The following is a 13,910-nucleotide window of genomic DNA, read 5'->3' on the forward strand; positions in this document are numbered from 1 at the left end:
CAAATACAAATGATAGGGAAAGAGGAAGTAACAGAAAACTTCAGACTCAAATACTTGTGAGGATTTATGGGTATACCTTTCTAAGTCCAAAGATAATGGTTTCTTGCTTTATTCCATGAGTACCTTCTGAGGCTTACAGAGTTCCAGATTCAAATCACAGCTTTTCAATGATGAAAATTTCCATGTCTCCAGTTGTACAAGGGGCCATTCTCAGGAAATTGAAAAATTGGCATTATGTACTAAGTCTGACTTAGATGGCTAGTGTTGAGGACATACCTTAAAAGCATGCCTCTCCACACCAAGGGATGCCCCCTCCTAGCCTATCCCAGAGAGATGCTTTCATGGTCACATTACCGCAAGGCCTCTGGGACTTGGCCATGCACTCATATTTATAGTCTTGTTAGTGGGAGCAGAAAGTGCAATAAACTCACTCCAGCAACCCGGCAGACAGAGATTTCCCTTGCTAGCGACAAATCACATCATTCTTCTAAAGAATTTCCAGGAATGGAGTTTGCTGCAGCCTCATTTGGGAAATTGATCCATGTCTAACTACTGTCAACTTGCAGGTCTGATGTAGCCAACAAGAATTTGGGGAAGGGATTATGTATCTTTGTTGTTACTATGGCTTCAATCCTGCATGTGATTTAAATCAGCAAGCTCTGCTACACTGGGTGTGGCTGTGGCAATCCAAAGAAAACACACACACATGAAGTAGAATATGTAGGTCTAGTTTTATATTCAGCTCCTGGGAGCATCATGGACAGAATCCAGCTCACAACAGATGTCCATGAGACTGGCATTGTACTCTTTTGAATATAGGTTTGAATGTCTTTGTCAGTTTTTGGTCCTTAGAAAGCACAATCAAGCCCTTTTACATGAGGGTGTGTTCATGCAGATATTAGGAAAACAATGGAGAGCAAAATACTTTTCTTTAATGCTCAGTCTTTAGGAGATTACATTTTGGCATAGGTAAATCACCAATGAGTCAAAATAAATGATATAATGTAGTTATAATATACCCAAAGTTGATTGGTCAAGAGGGTCAGGCATGATAGAGAAGGGTAGGGTAGTTTTCAAAACAGAGAACCTTGAGGAAAGACTTTCAGGCATAAGCAACTGACTATGTATAAATCTGGGCAGTGTTCTTAGTAGGGATGCAGCCGGGGTGGAAGGCTCTGGGCAAGGAACAGCAAGGAAAAGACTACAACTTTTATAGGGAGCAGTACATTCAAGGCCCAAGACAGGATTTTCTAACACCTCCTGCAGTGACCAGTGAAAGAAAAATATCCTGTCCTAGGATTTCCTAGTGTAGCAATATACAGTGATGTTCCCTGACAATAAGCAAGGAAATGAAAGCCAGACATTTTCATTTATAACAGAGATCCTAATGTTCTTCTACTAGCTGGAGTTTTGAGGTCCCCTCTGTCTCCTCCACCACCACCAAGTCTCCTGAAATCTTCCTTCCTGCAGCCTCTCACCTCATCTCCATTTTTCCCTGTACAAAATTCTAATCCTGGTGCACCCAAAGGCAAAAAGATGTTCTAGGCAGAGGATAGCCTCTCTCTCCAAGTGGTTCTATGTTTAAACAATGGACAGTGAATGGCAGCTGGAACAGAAAGCTGAGAACACATCAATAATGACCTTAGGAAGAGCTAAAATGTACACAGCCATGAAGGCCATGTTACAAATTCTAGGTTCTATCCAGAAAGAATCCTGGTACTACTAAGGGTTGGAAGCAAAAGAGTAACAGCAGTTTAAACACAGAAACCATCACTACCATGAGAAATGTAGCACAGATGCTAAGACCTGTATTTAGCTCTGAAAATGGTGTGGGCAGTAGGTGTTGGGAACAGAGAATACAGAGACTTCTGCCATCTAAGCCTGGGCTGTCACTACCTGGGAACACTGGAAATGCCATTCAACTATCTGGTCCACAGTTTATCTTTCCACCTGTCAAACGGAAACAACAGCCCTGCCTCTATTTATCTTGGTATCATAATTAAAATATGAAGATGTTTTGCAAACTATAACAGTTCTATGAATGTAAGATGTTAATATTACTGTCCATACAGCAAGTACCAACCTAGAGCAAAATCACAGTTCATTAGCTTCCTATGTTCATGGGGCTTTATTCCCATGCAGATTAAGCTAGTTCATCTTTAGGCAAAAGAACTAATGATGTTTCTTTACATATGTTTCAGTGTCTGACAAACAGTACAGCATACAATCTATGCTCCATAAATATTTTCAAACTAAATAAAATAACAGTTTCCTAGGGTTGAGGAAATAACTCCATTGGTAAATTGCTTGCCTTACAAGCATGAGAATTCAAGTTTGATTCCTAGTGCCAGGAAAAACAGCTGGCTTGATGCTTTTAATCCTAAAGCTGGGAGGTGGAGATCAGAGCATCACTAGGGCTCATTGGCCAGCCAACATAGCCTACTAGCTGAGCTCAGGCCCCAGTGAGAGACTTATCTCACAAAGGAGGTGGGTGACTCCTAAGAAGTGACATCCCAGGTTGTCTTCCAGCACACACACACATACATGCATATATACTCATACACGTACACCTGAACACACACCCATGCACACTTGCACAAATCCCCATGCATACCTGTACACATATGCATACACATGCATACCTGCATACAAATGTGTACCCATATGGACATGCACATCATATGCATAAATGCACATATACAAACAAAAATAAGGACATTTAACAAATGACCATTGGATATATGATGATTCTTTCAACTTATCTTATTTTCCCAGTAGAAATCTAAAAACTTGTGATGTTTCCTTAGAATGACACAGATGTGTAGGCCTGAAAAGTACACTTTAAGAACAGGGACTGTATGTGTCTCCTAGGACTTCCATGTTTCCAGAGAATGTTTTAGGTGTGCTGGATACTGGCCCAACAAAGGCATACCAATTTGAAGGGCCCACATTTTCCCATGAGCACCAGCCAGGTAAAGGCACTACCATGCAGTGCTTAGCCAACAAGGTGAGTTCCTGACCCCATACAGCAGGGACCTATAGCTCCTCTGACTACAAGCAGCAGTCACGGAGAAGGGCTCATGCTGGAGAGAGAGACCCGAGGCCCTCGAGACCTGCTTTAAAGACTTCCTTTTTCTTCATGACAAGATTGTTATAAGGACCAAATGACATGATGGGCACACGGTATTGAGCAAAGCATCTAGAACATGGAACATAGAACCAAGAAATGTGAGCTGCTGGCGTCATCACTGTCTTGTCACCACTACTGTTATTGTTGTAGTTATTAACTCAACTAAGGAAAAAAAAATCATCTCTCAGGAGAGAAAAAGAAAAAGGAAAAAGAAAGTTCACAATTGCTCTCAAGGTCTCTGCTTTCTGGAGCCATTGACAAAGCAAAAACAGGCCAGGGTAGAACGAGCGCCAGCCCTTGTCCTAGACCAATGCTTTTTAAGTCTTTCGAGGAAGGAGCTCTGACCAGAGGGAGGGGTGAATGGTCTGCAGAGGCAGTAGCATTGCCTCGCACTTGCTCCTCTGCCCTTTTGTCTCAGAAATCCACTCCCTAGCTCTGCCCATCTTGTTATCATCCCCACCACAGGCAACAATGATTGCTTAACCCCTGACACCGCTGGGACTTTTTATATACTTTAATCATCACAACAATCTTATCAAGCTGGGGGCTCTCATTCATCTTCTTTTATTGAGAAGGGAACAGGGCAAGAGATGGTAACGAGTCCAAGATCACAAGCTAAACATTGCTAGAACAGGAACTCCCACCCCAGCAGTTCAACTTCAGAATGCATACTTAGTGTGTCAAAAAGTTCTCCTTCTTACAGCTCCTCCTCACGTCAGGCTGTAAGCAGACACACCACACTCCATACACAATGTGTGAGGCATGGCCTAAGGCCCATGGGCTTTCTGTAGCTCTGCTGCAGTGAGAGGCATGGCTGAGCGAGCACTAATGCCCTGCACTTCTGTGGCTATCTGGGCTGACTCAAATGATGAGCTGACCACCACTGGGAGATGATTAAAAGTCTACCATTAAACCAAGCTGTGCTGGAGCAGATCTGCTTTAAGGGAGCTCTTCATCAGGGAACTATATTTTCTTCTTGACAATTTCCTTAATGGCAAGTGTGTTAGAAGAACAAAAGAGACCCAGGGGCAAAGAGCAGAAGATTTTCACAGAGGCAGAGACTGGGAGCCGGGAGAGAAGAGGAAAATTAAACAGGCAGAAGAGAAGATGACCCCTCTTTTATTTCTGCGGAGTGCCTGAGTAGCCCAAGCCACCTCTCTGTGGTTTTCTCTAGGGCACTAACAGCTGCTCAGAGCTCATCAAAGTTTAACCAGACCAATCAATACAGAAAAAATGGGTGACTGTCCAGCTGAAAATTACCAAGCACCTCATGAATATTTAAGGACCTCAACTAGAAACAGGGAGAAGAAACAGAACTCAGAATTTCATTTTCTTTTTCTCCTTTGGGGGTGGGAAAGGAGATAAAAGAATGACTGTTGTTAATGATCATCAATATATAAAGTCCTACTAACATCACAGACATCAGATATAAACTATTCACAGCCAGCATCACTTCCTTCCTTAAGACAGCAAGCCCAGGCTTATCATAGACCACTCAAGATGAGCATGCATGGGGCTCGTATGAAGACGCTTTCTTAGAGCATGCCATGGTTTTCTGCCCTTCGCTGTTTCTCTTACCCACAAAGCAGTGTCCCTTATGTGTCCCACTTGGAGGATACAGACTCATTATTAGTAGGAATCAGACATTTGGGTTCTTGCCCTGCTGTTCCCGGTCACTAACTATTGCCTAACTTAGGGTAAACTGACCAGCACTCCCCTTTCCATCTCTTCCTGGACCAAAATAAACTGGGAGGCAGCAGTAGTGCCAGCTGTAAGGCTAGTTCCACCAAGTTCCAAGGTCCCACCACAGGGTGTGCTAACACATTGGCATACAATAGAAACACACTGGGTGCTGCCATGACTCTTCCTTCCTCATTTCTACATCTCAGGCTTCCACATCCTTGCCCTGTCTTCACTGTCACCATGCCCTCAGAGTCAGCCCTAGCTCTATGGACTGGCTGCAGCAGTCCCCCCAGCACATTACAGCTGTCTGTCAGTCCCAGCAAGGTTTGCTTCTGAAAGACAAAGCCTACAGCACCCAGCTCCTTGCCTCCACTTACCCTAACGTAGTGTGCAGACCAAGTATAGACATACCAGACTGCTGAGCAGGTGGAGCATGCACAAGGAAGAGATGCCACAGTTGGGCTCTTACCTTTGTGACAAGGCAACATGCTGCCCAGATGTCCTCTGAGGATTGCTCATGGTGGTTGCACTGGGGCTCCCACTTCTTAATTTGCTGTTCTGCGAAGGCCAAAAGGACTCCTCTCTGGTCCACTAGAGCTGCACGGACACTACCTGTTCCCACATCGATGCCCACATAGTAGTGACCTGGTTCATGGTCTCCGCCAGACATCATGGTCTCCCTACCTGTGGTGGACAAGTGCAAAAGCCATGTGAAGACAAGCACACTTGTTAGCCAGCCAAGAAGTTCAATCTTCAAAGTAGACAGAAAAAGGAATCCAACTACCTAACTGGGGGCTCTGTGTTATTTATTTATCCTATCAAAGGTTTTATAGACACTGAGCAAGGTGGTCAGAGAGCAAGCACATTAATACAGGACATTCCCACTACTGGATGGGCGTCAGAAATTGAGCACCTGATTATATAGTGACGTAAGAAAAGTTGAGACAATCAGAGGGCAATGGAAAACATAAGGGATGGATGTTACAATGGGAATTTGAATCCACAAGACAGCAGCCGTGGAACCAAAAGAAGCATCATTTCCCAGCCAGTCGTGCAGCAAATCAGCCTCATAGGTATCCTGTGCCAAGCACTCTATGTAGCCATGCACTCTCCACTCCTCCCTATGAATGGAGACAAGCACATGGGAGTCTCTGTAACGCTACTGAACCAGGGGAGAGTCTAAAAGGCAAGTAGCTTTTTGTTTCACACTAAGTCTATCATGACAGTGACACCAAATTATACTGACAGGAAAACCAACATCTGGAAACAGAAGGTATTCCCCATGCTTCACTGGAGCAGCTGGGCCTGAACTCCACACCTGTGTAACCCTGAGCCTCTGGCTCCCTCCCTTTTTCTGCAGAGGCTTGACATAATGATTTTAAGAAGAAACACTTATACCACAGCCATCGTGAGCTAACTGGGAATTGGGAGAAGGCCCAGGAGAAGCAAGATCAAGAGTGTGTTAGATGATCTATTTTCCTGACAGACCCCTGATGAGTTACAAGGAAACCTGACCAGAGAACCCTCAGGAATGCCTGGGCCCTTGAGGCTGCTCATGGGATGAGCCACATGACACAGGATTCTCCCATGGGTCTCTCTCCAGACTCATGTGGGACAGCCTCCAGACATTAACTTCACTAGCACAGCACAGCTGGCCTCTGGTCAGCAAGGTGGTCTGAGCTCCTTTGGTCCAATTTTAACCTGAGCAGTCTACACACTCAACTTAGAAAAATGATGGTTTCTTGGCCATCTTACTCTTGGGGATTCTAAAACAAGTCAACCAGCAGATGTGCAGTTACTGCTTCCAGGATATTTACCCCAATAAAAAGGAACAAAAAGAGAAAAAAACAACAACTTCATTAAAAGTGATAGCTTCTGGCTTAATCACAATGATTTGCCATCTGTGTTTGCTCCCTTTCAGCACTGTGGCAGGTGAAGAAGAAAACAGAAAAGCAAGAATAATAAAGCTCACTGCCTCCCCCGGAGCAGGACAGGGTTCCTAGTCTCAGCAGGTGGGTCTTCCTGTCTCCCTGGCTTTTTTCCCTTGGGAGCTTATATAAACATGAGTACCAGCTTTCATTCCTCATTCACTCAGCAGTGATACCTTCTCTTTAAGCCAGTAACCAATAAAAGCAGATTTTTAAATAATGCAGATACAAGCTGAGTTGTCATTCCCATGATCCCTGTTTGCTCTTAGTGGTTTATAGGGAGTAAAGGAAGTCCTGAGTGAACATATATTGTTTGACATGAGTATGACCATGTCAATGACTACTTGCCTCAGACCCATGGGAATGTCAAAACCTTCTCCTGGTCCATAAGAAAAGGTCAAGTGCAGTTTCCTCATCCTAGATACTTACAGTCTGAACCAGTTCCCGTATAAAGACTCCCCTAACAAGATTAGCTAAGCCTGCCTCCTTGGTCAGCTAAATATATAGTAGCCCTGCCTTCTTGGACAACTGTATACAATAGCCCTGCCTCTCACTACAACTGCACACAACAACCTGACCTCCACCCACAACTGTATACAATAATCCTGCCTCCTCCTACAACTGTATATAACTCCCACCTCCATAGTGCAGACTCTGATGGTGCATCTTTATCAGAGTGTGCACAGTCCATCCAGTCCTGGCTTTTCTGTACTTGTATCTGTGTATCTGTCCTCTTGTGTCCTAGTATCCCAAGTCAGATATCCAGGATCAAGCTATGATGGACACCATAGTGATTACTGTGCTAGGTTCTTTCTCAGGCAGCAGAATACTATCACAATAGATAGAGGAGGACAGCCTGAGGTCTTCCCCAAGTGGGACCCTCTATGAGCTTCTTAACCCCAATGAACAGTGCCCTGACCCTGCACCCTGGGGACCTAGATATTCTCACATACCTAAAAGTACACTTGTGTTCTTCACTGACAGAGGGTCCTCCCCACCATCGCTTACTCTTCCCTTCCCAATTCCATCCTCTACTGGGGACCTTCTAGCTCTTCTTGCACATGTACAAAGGCTGTCAGTATGATACAATATCTATAATTTCATTTCAAATGTTTGCTCTGGACCATGTTTTGGTGTTATGTTTCTATGTCTATGTCCCTTATTGGACTGAACCTGGCAAAAAGGGGAAGGTACTGATTTCTATATCCCTACTCCCTTTCAGTCTCTGGAATATAATTGGTTCTCAATGGTAGTTTTCTAAAGTGAACTCCTTTATCAGTGAACCAATAGGAAAAAGAATGAAAAGAACCATGACTTAAGTATGTTGATTTCTCAGTCAGCGCTTGTACAATCGTGTGTCATTTAACAGGGTTCCTTCCTGAGAAATGCAGTAGATGATGTCCATGTTATGCATGCAACATAAGCTGTGCTTACAGAAAGCTAGAAGGGAGAACCTGGGCATTCCCAGAGGTGTGTACACCCACTGTCCTACCTGTCCTTTGTCAATTACCACAGTTGTTATACAACATTATGGCATCTCATAATGTGCTGGTCTATTCTAATCTCTGTGTCAATCAATTAAGTATTTCCTTAAAGGTTTACAGCCACATTTTGCTACTTCTAAGAGAACATGATTTTTTTTTCACATCTAGCTTCCCTGAGATCAGAGTGATTCTTCTTATAGTCTATCCTGGAATCCATTTGTAGAATTTCTTTCTTTGTGGTACATAAAATGGAGTTATCAGAGTGGCCCTCCACTGAGGACAAGGTGACTGACAAGACAAGAGGGTGCCTTGGCTCAGACTACCCTGGCAACCTATTCTACCCACTTGCCACACCTCGTTTCACATTGATTTTTTTCCTTGTTTCCACCATCTCCATCGTGAGAAGCAGCTCCTACCCATGTGCCTTAGCTACTTTTCTGTTGCTGTAGTACAATGTTCTAGCAGAATCATCTTAAAGGAGAAAAGATTTACTCTGACTCAGAGCTCAAAGGTCAGCCTTCATCATGGTATGGAAATCAAGGCAGCAGAATCCTGAGGCATCTGATCACATTGAATCCACCACTGGAAAACAGGCAGTTAATGGATGCCCTTTCTACTGAGCAACACATGGTCCAGGTCTCAACCAGGGAATGGTGTCATTCATGGTGGGCAGTCTTCTCACCTCAACTAAAGCAATCAAGAAGATCCCCACAGGCTGCCCAGAGGCTCATGGCCTAGGTAACTTTAGGTATTACCAAGCTGACAGCATTAACCATCACACCACAGCCACAAGAATGCCAATGGCTTCTGCTCTTACTAAACTAAAACTCTGTAAGTCTGTTCCAAACCTGGAGAGAAACCAGAAAATAAGGAAGAATTAAGAATCTCTACAGAACTTCTTCTGCTGTTCTCACAGAAATACTTTGGCTTTTATCTATGCTGCCAACCCCAAGGCAAGAGAGATTTCCCATGGAGCTAGGCCTAGGTCCTGATCACATTCCTCTGCAGTTATAATATTGTCTTGTCACCAACCATCAAAAAATGATAAAATAAAATAAAAAAATATAACAGGGAATGATGTCCACTCACCACTCACCAGCTGTGGGCTTGCTCTAGGTCTGGATTCTGAATCTAGGAAAAGAACCTACCTGCATGAGAGTCCTCACCATATGCAGAAAGTATAGTATAACCCATTACAGTGAACTCAAACTGTACCCTTGTCTCTATAAGATTTCAACCCTTGTCTCTATAGGAAATTCAACAAGCCCTTGGGACCCAGTGAATGAACTGGGTATGCTAAGAACCCATCATTAGGGAATAATGAAAGGTACAGTGCTAACTATGTATCTGATGCTCTGGAGCCTGTTTGAATTGCTACTTCTGAACATGAAAACCACAAAAGAAACAACTATTGCCATTCCATTTTATTGATAAGCCCGAGCCAGGTGAAGCAATATACTCCAATAGTTCATGCAACCACTAAGTAAGTGAGCCATTCTCTCTCTCTCTCAAAGCCCTTAATCTGTCTGAAGATGCTTTGCTGCCTTCTGATAGTCTTCCATTACTAAATGCTGATTTGCTGAAGACTGTGTTAAGGGCCCTTTCCTACTGTGCTGAGATTAGCTAACCCAAAAGCCAGGCTGTCTACCTTTAATGTCTGTCCTTCCACAACACCAGAATGCCTCTGGCTAGCTTCTCCAACTTCCAGAAACGATTTCGAGACATCCTACAGGATGACCCCAGCCCACTGGGAGCCAGGGAGGCCTTCTCCCAGCAGTGCTTGCACAAGCTTCTCAGTGCACGTTTTTCTAAGAAAGTGATCCTAATTCAACATTGAGCTTCACCATTTCTCCATCATTGTGCTTTTAATCTCTTTGAGAGTTGTTTCCACACCTGGAACCTCAACTCCAGCAAGTGTGAGCCCTTGGACACCCAGATTCCCTGAAACCAGATCCCCTGCCCCTCCCTCCTACTTTGTGCCCTTTGTTACTCAGTTACAAGTACAGTCCTCTGTGTCCTGAACTCCACACTCAGTCAGTACCCAAAAATACAAAACCTAAAAAATAGAGAAAATATTATTTTTTCTAATGAGGAAATAACATTTTCTAATTGAAGAGAAAGACTATTCTCTTTATAATTGAAAAAGAAGGGGTTGGGATCACGATTGTTTTGCTTGTTTCTATCAAGGGCTTATTGAATTACAGAAACCCAATCAATGAGGTTAGCAAGCCTATCACTCACTATTTACCTCAGCAGCACCCATAATCTGGCTGAAGCACACAGGAAGCAGACACCAGCCCCAGGATTTAAACACAAGCATACAAGAGTAAGTTTGGGGCACTTTCCATGACATTCAGCTAAAACTAAAAATCAAAGTTTTTGCAACTTCATTAACAACAGATACCACAAAATCTGGTCATTCTTGAGCTCTGCCCTGTAAATTGCCCACCTGACTTGGTCATTTTATTTAATTCTTAGCTTAGCCCTGTCAAGTAGGCAGTGTGGAAGCCCCATGTCTCAGGAAAATGAGCTGAGGTATTCAAAGAGGGCACTAGGTAAGGCATAGCAGCAAGAGAGGGGCTATGATTCCAGGCTAGCTTGGGGCAATTCTGAAGCCTGCTTTATGAATGATGAAGAATGGAATTTAGATTTCATCTCACTGTTTTAGGGCAAAGCAGGACATTCTAAAAAGAAAAGCAGCTGTAGGTGATGGCCTTCAGGAAAGAGGAAGAAGCCGCCATCGCCTGTGGATGGCAAAGAGAAAGAAAATTAATGAAGAGAAGTTCAAGCTGTGCACAAGTCCTGAGACACACCTCGTATCTCAGTCTACAAGATGCCTTAAAACTCAGGGTCTACCTAGCAAGTCCCCAGCAGGGGCTGCACTGACTCTTGGCCTCTATTCATGATCAAAAAGCTGTTCCATGCCATAAATATTTATATGGTTCACTAAATGATGGCCTGTATAAATATTGTGAGAAGCATACCACAGGAAGTCACAGATTTCACAGCTGATTGTTTAGCAAATGTACAAGCTTACTCAAATGCCATGTGAGGATAGGCGGGAGACCCGGACACTGGCGCTACTCTGCATAACTATTTCAGCCATCCCTAGAAGGGGGTAAATGCTACAAACTCTCTGCTCAAAACCAACCCCTAGGGAATTGTGCTGTCCCTGTATTCCCTTTCTTTCCCCTCAAATAACCTAGTCACAGTGAGACTGTTTCCCAACACTACATCCCTGGAAAATGGAGCTTACCTTAGATTCTGCTTCTTAAAGAGCCACTCCTCCAGGCTCAGTTTCGTTGGTGACAGCCCGCAGAAAGTGTGTCCCAGGACTGGGGAGAAAATTAACTCAGTGTCCTCTCTTTTAACAGTGACTTTTGGACTCTACTGGGAGCTCATGTGTTCCAGCTTCATGCAATTTAGTATTTAGTTACATTGTAATCAGGTTTCCGTAAGACCAGGAGACAAGGAAAAGCAATACTGTACTGTACTGTTCACTTCAGTCTTATTAACATAGAAGATTCACGGCTTCTGTAAGTATGAATACTCCTGCCATTGTCCCACATGGTCTAAGACGGTGAGAAAATTTTGTACAGAAAAGAACGAGTCAATATGACAATAATACCTGGTCTTCTATGGCTCCTATCAGCATATCTAGGGCCTTTCCTCCTCCTAAAGGAAAAGGCTGTCTTCTATGACTGCCCTTTCTTCCTCAGCTTTGCAGCCTGGGAAACATTTTTTTTTTTTTTAGGCTTGTCTCATTGCCAGTGCTATTCCAAAATAAAATCTTCAAATGTTTCTTAGATTCCCAAGTCTATGGAATGTTTGCCAACTAAACAAAATATCTTCCATCCAGATTTACCTGTGGCCTGATATAAACCTACAGGCAGCATTGGATCATGTCTGGAGTGACTAGCAAGTCATGACATTAGGGTAGTGGTTCTCAACCCCTTGGGGTCCAATGACTCTTTCAGAGAGGTCACTTAAGACTATCAGAAAACACAGATATTTACAATATTATTTTTAACAGTAGCAAAATTACAGCTATGCAATAGCAACAAAAAATAATTTTATGGTTGGGGGTCACCATAACATGAAGAACTGTATTAAAGGGCCAAAAAGGTTGAAAACCACTGTATCAAAGAGAAGGGAGGGAAGAAGCAGAACCCATCCCCTGTCAACTACTGAGAAGCTTCTGGGAGCACAAGCTTTTATTCATTAGCAATATCTAACACTCATCTATAGCAAAAGGCCTGGTCTAGTGCAGGCAGAAGGAGGAAGCGAGGATAAAGGGAGAATAGGAGGAAAGAAAGGTAGATATATTCCTTAACCAACAAATAATAGCTGCCTGAATTCCCACCCAAAACACCGAGAAGGAATAGAGAAGATGTCGTTCTCAGAAAGCCAGACAACTCAGAAAACTATGCCAAAACAAAGCCTGCACCAGCCAAACCACCTATCTACTCTAAAAGTCATCTGCAAATCCCTGGAGTGCTCAGCCAGTCACCCAACTGTGAAGACCCAAAGACACTGAAAACCAGGGTTTCACCTGTGAATTCCTCAACACACAGATCCTCAAGCCCTGTCCAGACATCATGTATCATGAGAAAATCTGAACCACAACACTTTGTTTCTGAGCTCAGAGGTTCTGGAGAAAAGCTTCAAGCAGGAGCATAGACATTATCCTACAAAGAGATGCAAGGCTGTGTCCTGACAGGGGAACATATGGCTGGGCCCTCCCTCCTTAGCCATCTCTACCACCAATGCACAATGCAGAGAAAGTTCAGCACAAACAAGGTAGTCATTAAGAAGCTGATGGATGGATGGATGAACCTCTCCTGGGAGAAAGAAAAGCAATACTCCAACCCCAACATGCCTAGCACTCATTCATTTGGGAGTGACTTAACATGGCTCTTCTGAACTACAAAATGCTACTCACAAACTCTGTACTCCAAGAGATTACTGTTCAGATTGAAAGAAGTGATGGGTCTCAAGTTGGGGCAGTCATTGGTTGGCTATTCCCTCAGTCTCTGTTCTATCTTTTATCCCTGCACATTTTGTAGGCAAGACAAATTCTGTGTAGAAGGTTTTGTGGGTAGATTGACGTTCTGCTTCCCACCCCCTCCTCTGGAAGTCCTGTCTGGCTACAAGAGATGGCCACATCAGTCTTTATATCCCCCTCTAGTAGGGATCTAAGCTAGGGGTCACTCCCATAGATTTCACATGTTCTCTCTCATCCAATGCTTCCAGCTAGTTACCAGAGATGCCCTCCACTGATTTTATTCTTATTCCAAGCCCCTCTATCTATCTCTCTCCTCCCCACACTTGATTGCCATCCCCACTCTCTTCCTCACCTCCTCTCCTATCCAGTTACCTCTCTCCATCCACCTCCAATGGCTATTTAGTTTCCCCTTCTGAGTGACATTCCCACATCCTCTCTTGAGACTTCCATATTACCCAGTTTCTTTGGGTCTGTGTGTTGTAGCACACTTGCCCTGTATTTTATGGCTAATGTCCATCCCATGTGAAAGACCAACACCTGACAATACTAATAATACTCTGCTATGCTTGCAGACAAGAACCTAGCATAATGTGACATAGACTGAGAGGGTACATCCAGAAGTGGGTGGAGGCAGAGGAGGCAGAGGAGGCAGAGGAGGCAGAGGAGGCAGAGGAGGCAGA

The 13,910-nt window shown here is 43.8% G+C and overlaps 1 protein-coding gene across 4 annotated transcripts in view; it reads right to left on the reverse strand.

The window, feature by feature from the left end:
• Fggy (FGGY carbohydrate kinase domain containing) overlaps positions 1-13,910 on the reverse strand; it is a 363,520-nt gene that overhangs the window by 327,703 nt on the left and 21,907 nt on the right. For 3 of the 4 annotated variants that reach the window (XR_003712158.1, XM_028773314.1, XM_028773312.1), the window contains exons 2-3: positions 11,482-11,560; positions 5,283-5,497 (exon numbers count right to left, since the gene is read on the reverse strand). Coding sequence is in view for 3 of the 4 variants with exons in the window: in XM_028773314.1 (XP_028629147.1) it covers positions 5,283-5,486 (204 nt within the window). In the remaining variant the exon portion in view is untranslated. The remainder of the gene's footprint in view (positions 1-5,282; positions 5,498-11,481; positions 11,561-13,910) is intronic. The other variant, XM_028773313.1, reaches the window with a different exon arrangement.

This window comes from Grammomys surdaster, unplaced genomic scaffold (genome assembly GCF_004785775.1).
Source record: "Grammomys surdaster isolate TR1022 unplaced genomic scaffold, NIH_TR_1.0 225, whole genome shotgun sequence".
Taxonomy (NCBI): domain Eukaryota; kingdom Metazoa; phylum Chordata; class Mammalia; order Rodentia; family Muridae; genus Grammomys; species Grammomys surdaster.